The sequence below is a fragment of the Rattus rattus genome, chromosome 7 (assembly GCF_011064425.1).
Source record: "Rattus rattus isolate New Zealand chromosome 7, Rrattus_CSIRO_v1, whole genome shotgun sequence".
In the NCBI taxonomy this organism is placed as follows: domain Eukaryota; kingdom Metazoa; phylum Chordata; class Mammalia; order Rodentia; family Muridae; genus Rattus; species Rattus rattus.
This window is the reverse complement of record NC_046160.1, coordinates 99,724,743-99,745,609: the sequence shown is the minus strand read 5'-3', so window position 1 is coordinate 99,745,609 and position 20,867 is coordinate 99,724,743. Positions and strand designations below refer to the sequence as shown.

Below are 20,867 nucleotides of genomic sequence, written 5' to 3'. Positions count from 1 at the left end.
CCCCCCAGGGCCAATGAGACCACCATGGGAAGAGTGTCTAGGGAGAGAGCACAGTGTCTTGGGAATGTAAAATGGCCTCAGGGCCCAGAGAACCTTGGATTAGGCACAGTGGCATGGCAGGAGCAAAAGTCATAGCAGAGAGACACCTCAGGCTTATGTTCCTGACTACAGACGAGGCTTTCGGGTAGGCCCAAGGTCTGTGGGGTGTGAACTGGTCCATCAGAAGGCCAGCCCAAGTTGGCCTTTACTGGTCTAGAGAGGCGAACTCTGAGAGGTAGTCTTTCTTTGAGTTGCATGTGTCGAGAGGCCAGGATGCAAGTGAGGGTCAGGTCCTCAGGCACTGACAGCACAGTGGTCTGCCTTCAAAGATCTCAGATGGGGAGGGGTGTCCAGGGAAGAGGACTGGGCTGGAGCCCACATGGTGTTGCTTCCCAGACCCAAGGTCACACACTCTTCTCCATTTTGGCAGCCACATCTCCTGCTGGGATAGCACATTACTACTACAGCTGCCCTAACCCAAGGCCTGCCTCTCAGTCAGGAGACTCCTCTGCCTGGTGCCCTTCTCTTCCTAAACCCTTCATGCCCCCCATGACCATGATGTTATCATAGAATGGGGACCCTCATGAGCGTGGGAGGCAGTCTTAGAAACTGTCAGGACGCCATGGACACACTGGCCTATTTACACTGGTCCATTTCTAACACCCAGCATGTAGGACCACTCTACAGATGAGGCTTAGGGTCTGCCTGCCCCTCTGTTCTTCTCATCCTTCATCTTGTACTGTCTTCCCTCTTTATCTCACAAATGGAAGAGTCTCTCCTCAGTACTGTGTGTCCCCATAGCACTCTGGCTTCCGAAACGACACTCTCCGATGGTTCCTGGCTCTCACTTGCTATCTGTTGTCACTGAGAGAACTGGAGCCACTGACCCATAGTGTGTCCACTGAGAGAACTGGACCCACTGGCCCATAGTGTGTCCACTGAGAGAACTGGACCCACTGGCCCATAGTGCATCCACTGAGAGAACTGGACCCACTGACCCATAGTGTGTCCACTGAGAGAACTGGACCCACTGACCCATAGTGTGTCCACTGAGAGAACTGGACCCACTGACCCATAGTGCAGCAGGCCTTGATTATCACCTAGATAGAGAGAGTGACAAGTTCCTACCCTGAACTTGCTAGCAAGGTTGCTTGGGCGAGCAACTTGGTCTCTCTGAACCACGGATCACCTTCTAAAATGGGAATAATTAGTGTTTCCTTATTGAAATGTTGTCACCACGTGAAATGCCTGGCACACAGTAGGCATTTGACAGCTTCGTCTGACACTGACATCTCGGGGCACAGTAGGTGCTTGAACTGGTGTGTAGTTGGAAGCCTCCGGGGTGGGCATATCTTGTCTGCTAACTGGCTGACGAGCTCTAGGAAGCTGGAGTCATATGGGAAGTTTCTCCCGAGACACCTGCCTGCACCTCCTGGCTCTGTCCATCGGGTACTGGACGCAGGGCACTCAGCATGGGACGCTCCCCTCATCTTTAAGGCCCATTATCACACCACTGTCTAAGACCCCAGCCTCAGGCTGCTCGGTCCTCTTGGTAAACACTGACTGGCCCAGGATGCGCACAGCTAGGGGTCTACAGATGGCCCACCCTGTCCACACCTGTAACCCGGAACTGCTCTCGGCTTATGGCAACCATGAGAAGAGGGCACAATCCCTGGTGTCGGAGGACAACAGGCCATGCCCCTCTAACAGCGTGCCGAGGGCACCCCTGAGCATTTCCTGCACTTGTCCAACTAATAAACAAATTAAGGAATGAACCAGCAAAGGAACTGAGGGGCAGAGCAGGAATAGGAACATGGAGACCCGAGGTTAGTAGCAGGTACTGACATCAGTCCTATCCTTCAGTGGCTAAGAGATCTGCATGGATCACATCCTCCCTGTGCCCACCTCACTCGAGGAAAGGGAGCCACAAAGATCCCTATCTTCGCCAACTACTCGGGCCATGCAATGAGATCGCACCCAGCACTTAGTATAGTGCCTGGCTTTGCCATGTGCATGATTACCGCTCATCACTGTGGTGGCTTGCAGAACAATAACGCCCGCCTGTTGGGTCAGCATACAGTACTGCTGTTACTGCTCAGTAACAAACCAATGACTGGGTGGGGTATTGCTGACCACTGGGGACTAGTCAGTTTTCTATTCACTTCCCTTCCCTGGCACCATTTTTGAGGTAAAGGTAGAGGTTGAGGGATAGGACCCAGGGGTAAGAAAGGGCAAGCCCCCTGCTAGACATATCATAGTGTGCAATGGCCGGTGACATCGGGAGGCAAAGGACAGCTACTGGAGGCTGGCCTTTACATATTGGCCAGACCTCGGGTTCCTGGGGGCAGCCGCAAAGAGTCAAAGGTCATCTTCAATGGGGCTAAGGGCTGGCCAGTGGGGTATGCAGTGTGGATGAAGCATTCGATATAGGGAGTTTTTCCTGGTAGCCAGCCCAGGAGCTACGTCCACTGCACACAGATATGACATTGGCCTAACACTGTACTTCATTAGCATGTACTCTAGAACACTGTAGTAGCCACAAGGGACCAACATGGATATTTCCAGGTGTGGGCCACTGGGTCAATTAGTACCCGGGACCTAGGTTCAGTGGAGGAAAGCATAGGTCCTTCTACCTTCTCTGCGTTGTACAGTGTCGGAGGCTGCCCCTGGCTGCGGGGCACATCAGCCCCTGCAAAGGACAAGGCGCCTCCCCACCGCAGCCGCTCACTCACCCTCTGCAGGAACTCCGTGCGCTCCTTCTTCTTGTTCCGGCATCTGGCTGCAGCAACTTTGTTCTTCTCCCGGCGCCTTTTCCTTCGCTCTTCTTCCTCATCTAGCTGTGAGGGCACAGAGCCACTGATTAGACACCACAGGTGGTCCTGAGCGCAGCTTTCCACCTGACACACGGACAGACAGAGGGACAGATCCCCCTTTCTTACCCACATCTCAGCAAACACCTGTGACTGCTGACATGGAGAGGTCTCCTGGTCTGAGGAGGGTTCTCCTCGGAGCAGGTAGGCATCCTGGGGAGGAGCTCATGCCCCCTAAGGGCAGGGCTACCTGGCTCAGTCAGAGTTTCTGGGGCTGGGAGCCTGGCCAGTCCACTCATCAGAGTCAGGCGGCTCCCTGCAAGTGGGTGGGGCAACCTGTTCTGCCTAGCTCAAGCCCTCTGGGTGTGATTTTTTTCCAGGCCAGCAGCTCCTAGGCACTTCCTTTAAAAACACCTTGGGCAGAGACCCAGGTTCCCATTCTGCACCCAACCTCTCCCAGACTCTTGTCACCCCACCTCTTCTGTTGGGGTTTTAAACCCTCACCACACTTTCCTACCAGTATGGCTCCTTCTCTCTGTCCCCCAAACTTCTGATCTATTTCCCCAGGCTGTCACAGTGACTCTGCCTCCTCACCTAGCTGGATACACCCCAGGATCCCCTGAGATAGCTTATCTCCTCGAAGGAACTCAGGACTCATAAAGCAAGGCCCATTACCCAGGGGGGACAGAAACTCACCACCCACCCATCCTGCTGGGCAGTTGCTAAGAATTCACTATCAGTAATAACAAAAGCTGCCTCTCACCTCCTTTGACAAATCCTTTCAACACACACCACTCCATCCTCAGGACCAACTCCCGTGGGAAGGCAGTAAAATCTGAGGTTTAAAAGTTCACTTTATCTACAGCCATTCAACAACGACATGGCTGAGCTGGATTTTGAACTCAGGTTTTACAAGTTCCACCTTTTCTACTCTAAGAAAACAACAACAACAATAACAACAACAGCACCCAATTTTTTTCTTGAAGCAGGGTCTTAAGTAGCCAAGACCTTCTCAACTCATTATGTCGTCAGAGATGACCTTGAGTTTGCAGGCAATCCTCCCCCACTTCCTGAGTGCTAAAATTACAACTACACTCAATTTATTTCTTGAACCTAGGGCCTGTGCATGCTAGGCAAATACTTTGCCAACTGAGCCACATTCTTTCAGGGGTTTTTCTGTCGGGGTGCCTTGTGCTGGCCTTGCCAACCGGGGAAATCTGGAGGCCTCAGAGGGCCATCTGGGCTGGGGACAGCTCCAAGTCAGAGGCCATGAGCTGTGATGTTACTCCGGGCTTGCCAATTCTGTCACTTCTTGAGTGGGGTAAGGTTAAGGGGTGACTCTGGCAGTCCACAGCCTGTGACAGAGTCTCAGTCCAAAGGGACATCAGCCAGGAAAGTAAGCGTCCTCTCTCTGTGCACTTCTGGCATGGCCGAGAGTGCAGGGAGAGGGTCCAGCCCAGGACCCACACCAGCACTCTGGCCTCTGATTTTGGCAGAGCAGCCTACTTCCTCCTTCCACACCACCTTAAGACTCCTCCTTAAGCCACACTGGCGATCTGGGAGGCTGCTGGAGAGGTGCCTCATCAATGCCTCACACCCGACACCTCCCATGCCCATGGCCGCCTTTGAAACCGAACCAGAAGTGGCAGCTCCTCTGGCTGACATTGATTCCGCCCGACCTCAGCCTCACCCCCAGAGCAGGCCGAGGTAACCGTGACATCAGGCAAAGGGAAGGAACCGGAGGAAGTGGCTGGCAGCGCAATCTCCCCTCTGCCAAGAGGCTCTGCCCACAAACTGCCATGGCGATGGGTGCAGCCTGCCCCAGCTGGGCTCCAGGACCTCAAGCCTTACCCTAAGCGGCCCAAATGAGACATTGCCCCTGTCACCCCAAACCTGGCCCCACCGGTTAACCCCTGCACAAGGCCTGGGCCCAAACGGCTAGGAGTGACACATTCAGGGGCTGTGACTGCAGTTTAACAAGTCACCTGGGCCAGTTTGACACCCAGATCACTGAACTGTTCCATCCGCCCTCTGAGCCCATCAAACCCTTCTGTCGATACATTTTAATCTGGTGGCCACACCCTCCTCCATGATGGTCAGGCCATCCACCCCAGCCAAGAAGACATTCCTTTCCTACTTGGTAAACTTCTTCTCATCCTTCAAGAGTAAAAGTCACCTCCTCTAGGAAGGCCCCTTTTGATGTCCCTGATAGAACCCCTGTGCTGCTACAGAATTCACCCCAACCCCAGTTAAAACGGTCACCAGCTCTCCCTGCTAGGCCGGAGGATGGGTAGCTGAGCGTGGCACTTGGTCATGGTGGGCTCCAGAGAAGGAATGGAATCCCAGACTGAAGAGAACTGTGCAGCTGGAGTCTAACCATACAGAGACGCCAGCGACCTGCACTCGGGAAAGCCGTTCCACCAGGATGCCTCTTGTCTGTCTGGAGGGAGCTGGAAGTCTGGAACCTGTCTCCCTTAGACACAGTGACTAAAGGGAGTGTCTAGATTTGGGGTGCAGGGTACTAATCTGACAGGTCTGTTCAGATCCTATGAAGTTCTGGGCTGTGCATTTAGGCCTAGAGTCCCCCATCCTGCAGCTGCCACAGCATGTGCCCACCCTCAGCCATTCCTCTATCCACACACACCCTGAGCAACCTTTCTCATTAAATGACATCTCGCCAAGTTGAGATGTGGCCCAAGACTTACCACATCTTCCCCATTAGAATGGGGATGCATCTTCTCAACCCGCCCCACCCACAACTGCTGCTTTGGAGAAGTCCAGGGGAGATACGGCTGGCAAAGCCCTTCCAGACCCATGGGGCCTCTGCCTTCTGCACCCCACAGCCACTGGGCTTGTCCCACTGTATCTGTGCCTGAACTATCTCTGTCCTTGATTGGACAGAGGCTGTCCTGCCCTCCCCCAGCCTCCTCCTGCTTTCCTCCAGAGGAAGCGGGGCTTCTGCTTCCCTGATACTTCCTGAGTTCTACAGAGCATCTTACAGAATGTTCTCACCACACACAGAGCAGTCGTCCAAAAGCAGAACCCCAAATGGGGACTGGTGGGGCTCCTTACAGACACAGCTGGAAAAACTGGGGTGTCTGAGGAGGAGGCAGAAGGCATTTAGGGAATGGTGTGGTGGAATTGGGGGTTGGGAGTCTATCCTTCCCTGTCATCACCCTTAGCTCTGTCTGTGTTCTTCCCAACTCCCAGAAGTCTCGAGGGAAAGACATCTGCTCTCAGTGACAAGTGCCCCTACACTGTACTCTGCATCGAAGGGACAGATTCCTCAGGGACCTGCCACCTTTAGTGTCCCTCCTCACCCTGTCCCATCTTTGTTCTCCAGTCCCTGATAAGGAGCAGGCAGGCCCCAGATCCCACACAGCTGATGGGAACATGGTGAGAACGGCTGATATGAGCTGTGCTGTATTGTGATTTGAAGATTCCGAGTGTCAGACACAAGAGATATGCAGGGTCACCAGCTTCCACCATTGCCTGAGGCAGAAAGGTCAGGCAGCTAAAGTACACAGAAATAAAAAGAGATAGGAGGAAACTGCTCAGCGGCAGGAGGAAGTCACAGGCATAGAGAGGAGCTGTGGACCAAGGAGGGTAAACAAGGTGCTCAGGGCACACGGCGGAGGAGGTCCTCACCCTGGGGTTTCTGAAAGCACATGATGGGTACCTGGGAGGGAGTGTCTCCTTCACTGTCATTTCTAGACCCTCACCTGCTCGCCCTGGCCGTGTCCCTGAGAGACAGACCCAGGTAGAAACAGACACATGTAGAATGCAGAGACAAAGATGGACCAAGAGCTGTGGAGCTTGTAGAGGTAAATGGGAGACATAGATAGACAGACAGATGGCAGACAGACAGACAGACAGTGGCAAGCAGAAGCACATAGACAGCAAAGGTATCTTGATCCCCTCGATCCCACCAGGTGGGGCCTGACTGTGCTGCTTGTCTTTGGAGTTCATGGTGGACTTGAGACTCTCTCCTTTGGCCTGGAGTGAGTTTGATTAAGGTTTCTGTCACTTGCTATTGGAAGATGCCTATGACATCAGGTCCCCCCCCCCATGATGTCAGTGGTTCCTGGTGATACAGGAAGAGCAGAAGGTGGTCCCCAGTGATCTTAGGAAGAAGTACCTAGCAGTAATATCTCTAGAACCAGCCACCCAGAGAGTAGCAGACGCAGGGGACACTTACTCAAGCAGCTGTAGAGGCAAACAGCGCCAGTGGGGAGAGATTGCGAGAACCAATTTCTAAAATTCTCCCTTCCAACCTACTACTCTGCCAAGTGGACACAGTATTAAACTGACTCCTAACGACTTATCATTAAGCCAGTAGTGATGAGTCTCTGAGCTCTCACCCCGGAAGCTTCTATGTGCAGTAGATGATGACTAACGGAAGCCCACAGTTGGTCAACACGCCGAGAATGAGCGTGAAGAGCTCAGTCCTGGATGGGACGTCTACTGCACACCCTTCCTCCCAGGCTCCGGGATCACTGTCGGAGAGGGTGGCGCTGTAAGGGCCAGACGTGGCGGAGGACTACAGCAAAGCTGTCCTCAGGACACATCTGAGTCTCTGTGCATATAAACTCACAACGGTCGTGACAGCATGGGCAAACACCAGCTCGGAGATGGGAGGCGGGTATCACATCCCACCCTAGCTAGGAGCTATCAGCAACTGGTGGCTGCTCAGAAAAGGAGAGTCATTGTTCCTCAAGGATGCGGCCCATGAGAGGCCACCATTGCTTCGGTAGCTAGCCCTGCACCCATACACATCCGGGCAGCCCTGAGTGCACTCAGTTGGTAGACAGTAAACACTGAGGCTTGGAAGAAATCATCGTGGGGGATGGGAAAGGAAGTGGAGTGGAGGGAAAGGAGGGTTAGTGTGATCAAAACACACAGGGCGCATGACTGAAATTCTGCACAGCCACCCCAAAAAAATCTTACTTAAAAATACCTTAAAACTTAACTAAAAAAAAAAATTCTTCCTCCTATTGGTGCCTCCCACTGGCCAAACGCAAACCAAGGGATGCTGGGTAACGCTTCTTGCTATGATAGGTCACAAGCAGGTAAGATAGACACAGATCTGCTGGATGAGTAAAAAAAATCCCAGATTTCTATAATCCCTCAAAAGTCCACTTGCAATAGCAGCCCCATCCAGAGCTGTCAGGCAGGACACAATGCAGGGGTTGGGGTCACCCTCACAGTTGGCTCTTTGTGGACACTGTGAGGCTGGTGGTAAGGGTGGGGGCTCCAGCACCCTGAGACTCAGAGAGCAGCTCTGTGGACAATTGTCTGCCTATCAGCTTCCTTCCTAAGCTCCACCCCAGACCTGCTGGACTGGAATCTGTGTGTAACCTGATTCCCGAGGGACTTGTGGGCACAGGAGTTTGCTCAGGAGACCATGGTGAGCCCTTGGCCAGTCTCTCGACAAGCATATTTCTCCTCTGTGCTGTGCTCTTTTTGTAAGCACTGCCACCTGCCTGATGGTTTAACCACATACAAACCTGCAATCACCTTAACCCCACCCCACACACAACAGCCCATTTAACAGCCTGCAAGGATCCGGCTTGTAAGCTCCAGCAGATCACATCCTAGTCAGACCCTCCCTGTGAGACCTTCGCCACTGCAAGGCTTCCTGGGGACTAAAATGTCGGCCATCTCTACTTTCAGCCCTCCATCACTAACAGCAGGGCCCAGTGGGAGGAGACCGGCCCCTGACCATCTCTTTCGTAACCTCTTTTCTCTACCCTTGACTTCAGCAACCCGGGGCCTCCTGTCTCAACATGGGAGCACCATACTCTTCCCTGTCCCCCCTGCTGGGACTTCTTGTTCTAGATTTCACTGCCACCTCAACGGAAAGTGCCTTTCTTTTTTATCATCTGTCTGTTTCCTTCCAGGGGCTTTTGATGACTTGTGCTCCTCTTCCACATATGCTTCTGTCTCTCGTCAGTTTCTCCTGGGGTTTTCAGTCTATTTATAGTCGTTCTGTCTCTATCAATATCTTAGCCTCCCTCTACCGCCATCACTCAGCTGAGCACGGTGAGGAAGGAAAGAGCCTTCAGTGTATATTCGTGAATTAAATCAAGACCATTTACTTCTCGACAGTCATTGGCGGCACACGTTTTAATCCCAGCACTCAGGAGGCAGAGGCAGGTGGATCTCGGTGAGTTCAAGGCCAGCCTGGTGTACAGAGTGAGTTCCAGAACAGCCAGGGCTACACGGAAAAGCTCTGACTTGAAAAACAAACAAACAAACAAACAGTATTTACTTCTCCATCTTTTGAGTCATCTAGCACAGCTCTCTCTTAGCTCCCATCCCACCCCTCCCCCCACTTTTATAGATAAAGCCGTTGGTAGGATCGGCGACAGTTCAGGGTTCAAATCTAGGTCTTTTGCCCCTGAGGCCCAAGCAATCCTGCTTTACGGAGAAGCCTATGATCTACAGTATTCCACATATGTGTAACACCACCCCCCACACACACACACACACACACACACACACACACACACACACACACACACACACACACACACAGAGCCTTTCGGCCATGCCCTCTCACAATGGGAACTTGTGACCACAACAGAAGCTTCTAGTCCAGACAGCAATGTTCGTTTTGCTTTTTCCTCTTTGGGTCTCTTAAAGAAAAAAAACAAACAAAAAACAAAAAACACTGACTGCCCGATCAACAGGACTGGATAACGGCTGCAGAGCTAATGGACGAGCCCTCCCTGCTCTCTTCAGCTTAGTTGTCACCTTTGGTCATGTTCCTCGGCTCACATACTTAGCCTCCGTGGCCACATGAGACTGACGTGTGACATCTGACATTTCCAAAGCAGTTTCAAAATTATGTCTTCTGAAGGCTGGGGCTATGACTCAGCGGGCAGTGTTGGGCGCAGAAGGCCCCCAGCTTCACCCTCAGCACTGCATGGACTGGGTGTGGCTATGCACACCTGGACAGTGGAGGCAGGAGGATCAGAAGTTCAGTCACCACTGGTTACCGTATCTAGGTCAAGGCCAGCTTAGCCTACGTGAGACTCCATCTCAATTTTTTTTTCCTTTTTTTGAGAATAAGAAAGAAAGGGACCTGTTTAACCCAAGGTACAGGAAATACAGAGACTCTCTCATACAAGGTATCAAGGGCAAAGGAGCAAAGGAACATTAAGAGCAGGCAGACAGTAAAAAGCAGACGCAAACGTATGAGAGTGGAGATCTGAAGGGCCTGGGTAGGAACTAGGAATGGTAGCACAGGCAGAGAGAGCCAGGCCTAGGCATGTGGGCCTGGCATAGGCTGTAGCATTCGTCGGAGTTCCTCAGACGCTCTGTTAGAAAGGCTGTGAGCTCCTGGGCAAGTCACCTGGCCTCTCTGAGTCTCAACTCCGAAATGCACACAGACGGCACCGAGTGGGTTTGGAAGTACACAGCCCCGCCCAGCCCAGAGCCTGGAACACAGGAATGGCTCTGCAGCATCCCCTCTGCAGGCAGCAAGGTTACTAAAACCCCATTACTCTAGAGGCACGGTCAGCCTCCCTCCTTGGCATGGAAAGGAGAGAGAGATCCATTGGGGAAACAGCCTTGCTGTATCCAAATGTAGCTCTGGGCTTCAAGTCACTAGCCAGGCCCACAAGACCCGCCTCCAACACAGAGAAGCCACATTTCAACACCAGGGACCCGTGAGCACCCTGGGAAGTAAACACCCAAATGCCAAACATACCAGACATTCCCCCACATAAACTGGCTGCACTGAGACAGGGGTTCCCCTGCCCCCTACCAACAAAGTAGGACAGGACAGTCCAGAGGTGAAACCCAGGCCAGCCCAGGCCAGCTAGGCCAGACCCACCACCTCTCCTGCAGGGACGAGGAAACCCCAGGGTCTCCCTGAAGCCTTCAGGAGCCAAGTCTCTGGCCCTCCAAAGCACAAGTCTGAGTGCTAAAAACTGTCTGCCCTTGGCCACCTCTCCTCCCTAGCCAAGCCATCTGGTGCAAGTGGCCAAGGGCTGGGTCTCTGTTGCTTCTGGGGAGGGCCTCATGAGAAAGTTCACACGTATGGCACTGGAAGGCAGCGGAGGCGGAACGCAAGCCACCTTTGAGAGCTAGGCTGGTTAATTAATGGTTAATAAGGGAGAAGGGCTAGGCAGGGCTGTGTCTGCTGAGGGACACCCAGATTGGCATCAGCAAAGCAGTTTCAATACTGCCCCATCTTCTAAGTTTCCAAGACTAGCTGAAAATATGAATTTCTAATCCTAAAACCTCTTGGAGCTGGAGAGAGATGGCTCAGCAGTTAAGAGCACTGACTGCTCCTCCAGAGGATGTGGGTTCAAATCCCAGCACCCATGTGGGGACACAATTGTTTTCAGTTACAGGGGACCTGACACCCTTACACAGACATGCACGCAAGCAAAACACAATATCCATAAAATAAAAATAAATAAATCATTTTTTAAAGAAGTAAAACCTCTCAATACTTAACGTTGCCGACTAATTCCACTTTGAACTGAATACCACTTGCTATCTGACTCCAGTGGAGTCTGCCTGAGGTCTCATCTGCACCAGAACCTACACTGAGACCTTGGACCAATCAGCTCACCTCTTTGGACCATGAAAACGCTTAACCAGTGCAAGAGTTCCCGTTTCTCTCCAACCTTCAAGAGCCATCTTCAAGCGATCCTGAGGAGGTCTCATTTTACCAATGGAGAAATAACAGTTTGGAAAGGAAAAGGTCGGCTTGTAGCTCTATAGGCAGGGAAACTACTTATCCTGTGATGGCAGGGTGCCTCTGGTGTGGCTGACTGGGCTAGACCCTCCTTTATCATCTTCCCTGGGGTCATTCACTGGGTCCTTTGGCAGTAGTGGTCACATGGCAGGAAGAACACTGACATTCCCTAGATCCCTTTTAAGACGTTTCTATATTCACAGGCAAACACCTAAACCCACCCCTAGATTCCACACACAGGAAACTAAGTCTGGTTCCAGGTTGACACTTGGGGACAAGAACTGGGTCCTAGAGGACAATTTCTGGGTAATCCTCTTTGGCTACTTGACTACTCTGTGCCATCTATGTTGTCTTGGATTCTCTCTTACCTTGGTCCAAGTCACTGTACCCATACGTCCCCTGACGCTGTTGGACTCTGCTGGGAGCCTCTTCTTGGTCTTTTCTCACCATGTTCTAGCTTGCCATTGGCTTACCCACTTGTCATTTTACCCACACACCTGCAAGTACCACGTCATCCACCCCTGTGTCTTCACCACCTTCTGTATGCAACAACTAACCAAATCTCTATTTCCACACCGAGATAGCCAACTGACCCCCAGGCACTCAGCGTGACGCGTCTCAGCTCCCAAAGACTCAGTCATCTACTACAGCGGTTCTCAACCCGTGGGTTACAACCCCTTTGAGAGGTCAAATGACCCTTTCCCAAAGGTTGCATATCAGGTATTCACATTATAATTCATAACAGTAGCAAAAGTCGAGTTATGAAGTAACATTGAAAATAATTTTACAGCTGAGGGTCACTACAATGTGAGGAACTATATAAAAGTTGCAGCACTAGGAAGGTTGAGGACCACCGGGCTACTGGTTGCTTCATCTCTGCCTTCCACCCTGGCTGGCATTGCCGCCCACCCATTTCCTAGGCTGCAAACTCCAACCTCACCCTCTCCTAGCTTCCCTGTTATCTCCAATTTTGATTCTACTAGACACCCAATTTCATGCCCGACCTCAGGAGCGCCCAGCCTTCTGCAGTTGTAACACGGCACTGTTATCTACAGATGTATTGAGTGTCTTCCACAGCTAACCCGAGATGCACGTGGCCCATGCAACTCAGGCTGGACATGCTCACCCCGCTGTAATGTTCAGATGTGGTCTCCATCGAACACTTCTACCACCTTTCGTCTGGACCCTTCACATCTCAACACTGCAAAGTCGTCCTAGGAGGGCTCCTGGTCCTGCATTGATCTCCCTTCCCTCCAGACCAGCCACTGAATCCTCAAGTGCAAGCCTAACCAGTGGCTGACCCTGAGGTCGGAAGTGGCTTTCCTTGCCCTACAGACCAAGCTGCTATATCACGCAAGGTTCTTGTGCCTGACCCCACCATCCTGTGGTCTCGCCCACTGCTCTTACCACCTACCATTCTGCTCCTGAAGCGTCCCCATCTGCCTCAGGCTCCCCTGGCCTGGTACCTCTCTGCCTCATTATGTTCTTAGCTCACTTCTTGGGTCTCTTGTATACTCAGGGGGAATATTATCTCCATCAGGAAGTCTTCCTTGACTCTGAGCCCTCAGGCTAAGAAGCGATCTCTGCAAGAGTTCCCGTTCAACCCTGAACTTACCACTGGCCCTACTGTGTTGTTTTCTACCCTTTGTGGCTGTCTCCACCACACTGGGAGTTTCATGAAGACAAAGCCTGTGTCTTGTTGGCTTTTTCTGTGCCCAGTAGATTGCTAAACACTTGCTAAAAGGAGAGGAAATTCAATCTAGACAAGAACCTATGACTATTTTTCCCCCATTTACAGTGTTGGGGACCAGTCCTACGACCCTGCTCCACTGGTTTGCTCCTGCTCTTAGATGCCTGCAGGGCCAGGATGTAACCATGACAGATGCAAACACCAGACCTTGCTCCTTCAAGGGCCCTTGGTAACCCTGGGAGAAGGCTCTGTGGGAGCACTGATGAGGCACCCGCTCCCCTGCATAATTCCCCAGCTCCCAGGTCGAGCTGGTACCTGCACCGGCTGGCAACGGAGGAGAGGAACAGGACTGGACTCTAACCCCCAGCCTGAGGTTCTGGAACAGACAAGCTCCTCAGATTCTATATCCCCATGCATCATGAGGCAAATGCTCACAGAGAGGAGCAAGCATGCCCAGGTTCCCCGAGAGACACAGGCAGGCCAGGCAGAAGGCCACTGTCTTCCGGGAAGATGCCATATTTTACAAACTAGTAGTCCTTTATGAGTTGTTAAGATCAATGCCACAAGCTCACCCATTAAACCAACTTGTCTTCCCACTATCCCTCACCAAGAAGTGATGCCTGTCTCTGTCCTGGGCCTTCCCAAAACCGAGGCCGTCCACCCACAGGGAAAAAAATTCTCCTCTGGGTCAAGAGAGAACCTGTAAAACAAAAGGCTGCTAGGCGTGGGCTGATTTACAGCACATACAGGGAAAGGCCATTTTCAGAAGGAAAAAAAAAAGCTGCGCAGAACAGCCTGTTTCCAAGGCTAAGAAAAGACAGCATTGTGTTTGGAACAAAGCCTGCAAAACCAGGCTGAGCAGGGTGACACCCATTCACTGTTAGGGAAAGAGCAAACGCGGCTACCAGGGATGAGAATGGAGGAGACCCGGGGACAGCCATCTTGGCTCAGACAGGGATCAGCACTAACACTGGAGAGGAGAGCTGTCCCCGGCCTCGTGTAAAGGCAGAGCGTTTGGAGATTGGAGACTTTGGTTGGAATGAGTGTTTCAGGTATGGTCCACACTTAGTAGGGTCTGCTTTCCCAGTGCTAGGCCCGGCAATCTATTTCTTCGCCCTGTTGGCAATTACTACGAAAGATGAGATGATTCTCGATACCCCCAAAAGGCAAGCATGAAGCAGAAAATAAATGGTAAGGGGAAAAGAAAAACATTTTCTTCCCCAAAGTTAATAATCCAGTTGAAACTTGTGTGTGTGTGTGTGTGTGTGTGTGTGTGTGTGTGTGTGTGTGTGTATGTGCATGCTTCTGCGAGTGCAGGCCAGAGGTTGCGATTGAATGTGTTCCTCAATAGCTCCTTACCTTACCTTATCTACCTACCTACCTACCTACCTACCTACCTACCTACCTACCTACCTATTTATTTATAGGCAGAGCCTCAACACATGAAGCTTGTCTAGACTGGCTGACCACTGAGGACCTTCCAGTCTCTGCATCCTCAGGACAGGGATGACAAGCGTGTGCCATTACATCTGGGTTTTATATCAGTGCAGGATCAAATTCCCCATGCTTATGCAAGAAGTGCGCTATTGACTAAACTACCTCCCCAGCTCCAGAAATGGATTCTCTAACAATGGTGTGTGGTGTGAAATGTCTGGAAGCCACTGGCCTACACACTGAGGGACGAGCTCTTGCACACCGACTCTCCATACAATCAGAGGGAGGTTCAGGCCCTCCACAGAATATTGATGAACAGGGATGCTCTGAAAGCCTGGGTTGGCCAAAGCCGCCCTTTTCAAGAGCCAACCCATTAAAGCCTTTGGAAGTCATTTGTCTTTCATTGTGAAGGTGAAAAACAAGGTCCCGAGCTTAATTATTCTCCACCAAGGCAGTTCCGTTTCATCTGTATGCAGGCCGTGCAGCCAAACCACACATTTCAGCCAATTTCTCTCAGGCGCACGAAATAGATCACTGACAAATCACTCAGCAGAACGGGCACCTCTCCATCGAGAGGACGGAACGCTGGCTAATAAAAAGCCTGCACGTGACAAGGTCAAATGAGGTCACAGTCAGGGATGCCTGGCCTGAAGAACAGAGGATTATACCATGAGGATGAGAGCTAAGATGGGCCAGGATGGAGGGCTCCCTCCCTAGTCCTAGAACAGTTAAGAACTCAAGGTCAGTCGCAGCAAATGCAGGCTCCTTGGGCATGGGAACAGTTTATCTGATTGTCCCTCCCATAATAACAAAAGGAGCCAGCTTGATGAATTGGGTAAAGTCCTCAGGGCGTGGACACTGCTGATGTCAGGCCAGAGATCTCAGGACATGGAAATAAGTGGTTTGGACCTGCTGAGTCAGACCAACCTCTGGTTGGACAGATCCAGGGCCCACATGCTTTAATAAGTGCCCGAGGGCAGGCGGATCCTTGCAAGAAGCTGGAAGAAAATTGGAAGAAAAAATGTGGTTTTAGATTCTTGTCAGTCGTTCCTCAGATAGGACCTTGCCAGGCAGGGCTGGAAGACAAATTCACCTAACAGCATCCAAATCCCCATGGTTTATTGCCTGGAGGAGCCCTGGACCCCACCCTTCGCAAAGGCAGCTTGGAAGAAACCCAACATGGCACTTGTAGCATACACTCCTGGCTGCCAACACACTGGCCTGTGGACCCCACAGTGAAGTGCATCAGTACCAACCAATGGATTCCAGGCCTCCGGGCCAGTTTTAGTAACAAAAGCCTTTTGTCCATCTGATACCCCAAAAGCTAAATCTCGAAAATGCCAGAATTTCATTCAAGGGCCCCTAACTGTATCAATCCTTGTAGTTAATCAATGGAAATGACAAGGTAGGTTTGGATTGATGCAAAGCTTCAGGCTCAGAACTAGCTGAGGCAGTGGTAGGGTTTGGAGAGCCTTGGACTCCGAATTTACTCAGGACAGCAGATCAGTCCAGCTAGTAGCTAGGGAGCTAAACAGATTAAGTAGACAGATTAAAAAACAAAAAACTATGCCTTGCCTGCCTCTCCGGGTACTCATCCGTTAAAGACAAGTCTCAAGAAGACACTTATTCTGAAATTTATGCAAAATGGATCACCCTGGCACCAGAAATCCTTAGATTAGGTAACTAGTAGGCACGAGATCTGTACAGACAGATCTGATACCAAGACAGCTTTCTTTTAAGTAGGATTAAGTTATGAGGCCCTGGCTTGTGCTTTGGTCCTTTTGAGTCCCCATTCCCTGACAGCTGATGGTCCTCCCACCTACTTCCCGTGGAGGTTGGAGCAGATGAATGCTGACATCTGCAAAAGCAGCTTGATGACCATCAAGGACCATAATCAGTAAGCCACCTGCCCTACACACAGAGCCCCGGGCTGCTTTCTACCATGCTAAGGGTTTCAACCAATAGACACCAATTAGAGGGACCTGTCAGTCCCACGCAGGGGTGAATTGAATGAATTATAAACAGGAATCCAGTTATGTAGCCAGAGTTAGCCATCAACCCGGTATGCCCTACTTCCCAGAATTCTGCACAAAATCCTGTCCATGCTGCCTGCTCCCGGATGGCCATTAGCAACAGAAAGGACGAAGGGAACATTGACCCTCACCAGCTCTGGGCTCTTTTTGGCTGCTGTTGGTGCCAAAGGATTTATTTGATTTTCTCTCTCTTCCTTCCTTCCTTCCTTCCTTCCTTCCTTCCTTCCTTCCTTCCTTCCTTCCTTCCTCCTTCCTTCCTTTCTATTTATTTATTTTTATGCGTATGGATGTTTTGCCTGCATGCACCATGTGTATGCCTGTTGGATCCCCTGGAACTGGGACTACAAATGGCTGTGAGCCACAATGTGGATACTGGGAATCAATCTTGGGCCCTCTGCAAAACAAATACTCTTAACCACTTAGCTCCCCCCAACCCCAGAGGAGTATTTAACAGCCATGGATGTGATCCCAGAGCACTGTTGCATGCTGGGAGAACTGTTATGTCACACTTCCCCAGAGCCCTGTGAGACAGACAAATTGCTTTCCAATTTGTATTAGTGAGATAAAATTCACATACAGAACTAGCTCACCAAACTATGTGATTGGTAGCTCTTAATATACTGAGTCGTGTAGCTTGCATAACCACAGCCAACTTCAAAACATTTTATACTCCCTCCCTATGACACCCCGCACCCCCAGTCCTGCCACACTCCCATTCCTCCTGTCTCCCCAAGGCAACCAGGAGAGCAGTTCTAAGTCTATTTGCCTGTTCTGAGCATCACACGTCATGAACGTGATCCTGTGTGACGGATTGCTTCTCCTCGATACACTGATTTACAGCCCCTCAGCCCTTTTGTCATCAAACGCCATTCTGCTGCATGGTTACGCCATGGTTTGCTCAAGGGTGTGCATGTGTGCGAGGAGGCACAAAGTGGACAGCAGATATCTTCTGGATTGCTCTCCATTTCTTTCACTGAGGCAGAGTCTCCCACTGGACACAGAGCTCACCGACTCTGGCTAGTCTAGCTAGCCCCTGGGCCCTGGCAATCCCAGGTCTGTCTCCCCAGTGCTGCCGGGATTAAAAGCAGCCTCCACCCTGCCTGGGAATTCCACTTAATCTACCTAGCGCTCCCCCCCCCTTACCTCCATGATTTCCTTTCTAATGGATAAAGGAGTCGTTGGGGTCTTCTGGTAACTGTTACAAGTCTGTTACAAAGTTCCAGACTGTTCTCCAAAGAGGCTGCCCTATTCACACTCCCAAGAGAAGCTTCCGATGGCCACTGCTATGCATCCTCGTATTATCTTTCTAATTACAGCCACTCCATGATGACGGTGTGATGGGACAGGCCACTGTAGGGTGGTTGTTGAGCTTCTTCATGGGTTTATTAAGCCATTTAATTTTTTCTTTGACTAATATCACATGCATAAATATGATATAAAGGTAAAGGTCTGGACAGAGGGGAAAGGATAGAGCCACCAGGAGGGAACAGCACAGGGTGACAGTAACGGTGAGTGTGAGCAAAGAAAATGACACAAAGGTGGGAAACGGTCATCATGAAACTGACTGTCCCTGTATTCCAGTTAAAGCGATTTTAAAACTCAAGAATAAAAGTTTTCTTGGGAGAAATGCACACTGAGACCCCTGTTGGTTTCTTTAAACTGGGCCGTTTCTCTTCAATACTGAGGTGCAATCATTCTTCTGCGTGTGTGCCCACATGCTCGTGTGTGCATGCGCCTGTGTGTAGAGGTGCACGTGTGTGTGTGTGTGTGTGTGTGTGTGTGTGTGTGTGTGTGTGTGTGTGTACATGTAGAGGCCAGAGGTTGACAACAGGTGTCTTCCTTAGTCACTCTGCACCCCCAGTGTTGGGGCCACAGATGCCATGGTGCCTGGGCTTTAGGATCCAACTCAGGCACCCAAGCTTACTAATGGAGCTGTCTCCCCAACCCCATAACCATTCTTTAAAAATTTTTTTCTTTTTATGTTCAATGGTGTTTTGCCTACGTGTGTGTCTGTCTGAACATGTCAGAAACCCTGAACTGGAGTTACAGATGGTTGTGATCCGCCATCTGGGAATCGAACCCAGATCCTCTGGAAGGACAGCCAGTGCCCTTAACCACTGAGCCACCTCTGCAGCTCCATGACTATTCTTTATATAGATCTTATAGGTCTATGATTTGAAAAAGCTCTCATCTGTGGGTCAGGTGTCTAATTTTCCTCTTATTTCACTGCTAGCAGTGTGTGTGTGTGTGTGTGTGTGTGTGTGTGTGTGTGTGTGTGTGTGTCTGTGTCTGTGTCTGTGTGTCTGTGTATGTGTGTCTGTGTCTGTGTGTGTGTTTGTGTCTGTGTGTCTGTGTCTGTGTGTGTGTGTTTGTGTATGTGTGTGTGTGTGTTTGTGTCTGTGTGTCTGTGTCTGTGTGTGTGTGTTTATGTATGTGTCTGTGTGTATCTAAGCAACCACTACCTAGTCCAAGAACATAAAAATGTATATCTTCTTCCTTCTAGTAATATAATTACCTTTTCTTTTTAGAAAAAAAAAAACCTTGTTGGCACTTAAAATTAGTCCAGTTGGTGACTTATAACGGGAGACCTCAGTCACCGTGACAAATGCACTCGGGTTGTCATCTCCTGCCTAGTCCCAGTGGCACCAACCGGATCAGGTTCCTTTTCCAGCTCTTGCTGACTGTTTGCTCCTCACCACGTTCTTCATTTTCACCTCCAAGGGGGTCTCATGACCTCACTAGAGCCCAGCCCCTTGAGCGGCGGCGGCAGCAGCAGCAGCAGCAGCAGCAGCAGCAGCAGCAGCAGCAGCAGCATAGGCTTCACTGAACCACTACCACAGATCTTCACTGAGATTGGGTGGCAGGCATGGAAGATGGCTGCCGAGGTCCTGCCACCCGCAGCCAGCCCACACCCTGGGCTCAACAAATGGGACGCTAGCTCTGCAAAGAACAGCAGCCATCCAGAGCAGCTAAACCCACTCCCAGCGCCCTCAGAGCCCATCCCAATCCTTCCACACATCTTTCCAGGGATTTCTGCTGAATTCAGGGATTTCTGAAGCCAAGTTGCTCTGTGCCTTTTAGGATAGTAAAGGGAAGAGAGCCAATGAGGTTGGCTCCACATTGTCCAGTCAGATGAATTTTACCTAGGAAATAAGTCAGTTTCCCAACCTAACGTCCACATTATCATGGGTCTGATACCAGCAAAAGGGATCAAGGCCATTTTACAAGTCTGCTTTAAACAAAACAGAAGATCAGCGGCCGGTAGGCATCCAGCACTGACCTGAACACCCCAGAGGCAAAATGAGAAGCCGCACGGGTGGTAAAGGGCTAGAGCACCTCCCCGCCCACAGCATCTGAAGATGACAGACTCCAGCTGCAGCTCTAGGGCAGGAACTACTAGAAACAGGAAGGCCTGCTGCTTCCCTGCAGCCTAGGTCACGAGCTTCACATCACGAGACCAGCAGCTCCAGGACAGTTGAGTCAGAGCAAATGCATTCATTCCCAGGAGAGGTCACTCCCCAGCACAGTGCCCTCTGTGGTCAAGGTCATCATCTATGTACAGTGTCTCCATTAACCTTTGAGTTAACATTTCTGAGTCTGAGTTTCCTCGATAGACCTACCACTCAGCGTGGCCAACAACTTACCCGGAGTCACACTGGGAAGGAGCGGCATTCTGTTTTAAAACTCGGAAGCATAAACTCAAGCCAAGTGCTCTTCCCAGATCCCAGGAGTGGCCCCTGTGGTTAGGAAGCCAGGACAATGTCCGTTCCCTTGACTCCTGGGCACCTCCAAAAACATTCAGGCTGCCCAGGACTTCCAGGGACAAAGGACTTTCTAGGAAATGAGAATCCATGGAGCAAGCTTAATCAATAAATGAACCTGCACAATCAACACTTCAGCTTTGGGCCGTGTGTCCTCTGTTGTGTGCCGGGCATCCCGGGAAATCGTTCCCAACATTAATTCACTGGATCACACCAACCCTAAGGGGATGATGTCACCACGCCCCTCTGACGGTGAGAGCGTGAAGAAGCCACAAGAACTACCCCATGAGCTTTTCAAAAGCATTTTGATTTTTTTTCCCCAAGAAAATACAGATTCATCCATATCATCCATCATCTCTCTAAAAGACCGTGCGACAGGACAACGGT

The 20,867-nt window shown here is 50.9% G+C and overlaps 1 protein-coding gene across 1 annotated transcript in view; it reads right to left on the bottom strand.

Annotated features, from left to right (window-relative positions):
• The window catches only part of Jdp2 (Jun dimerization protein 2), a 42,092-nt gene that overhangs the window by 4,930 nt on the left and 16,295 nt on the right, over positions 1–20,867 (bottom strand). The window contains exon 3 of the mRNA XM_032908167.1: positions 2,772–2,876. Coding sequence (XP_032764058.1) covers positions 2,772–2,876 — 105 coding nt within the window. The remainder of the gene's footprint in view (positions 1–2,771; positions 2,877–20,867) is intronic.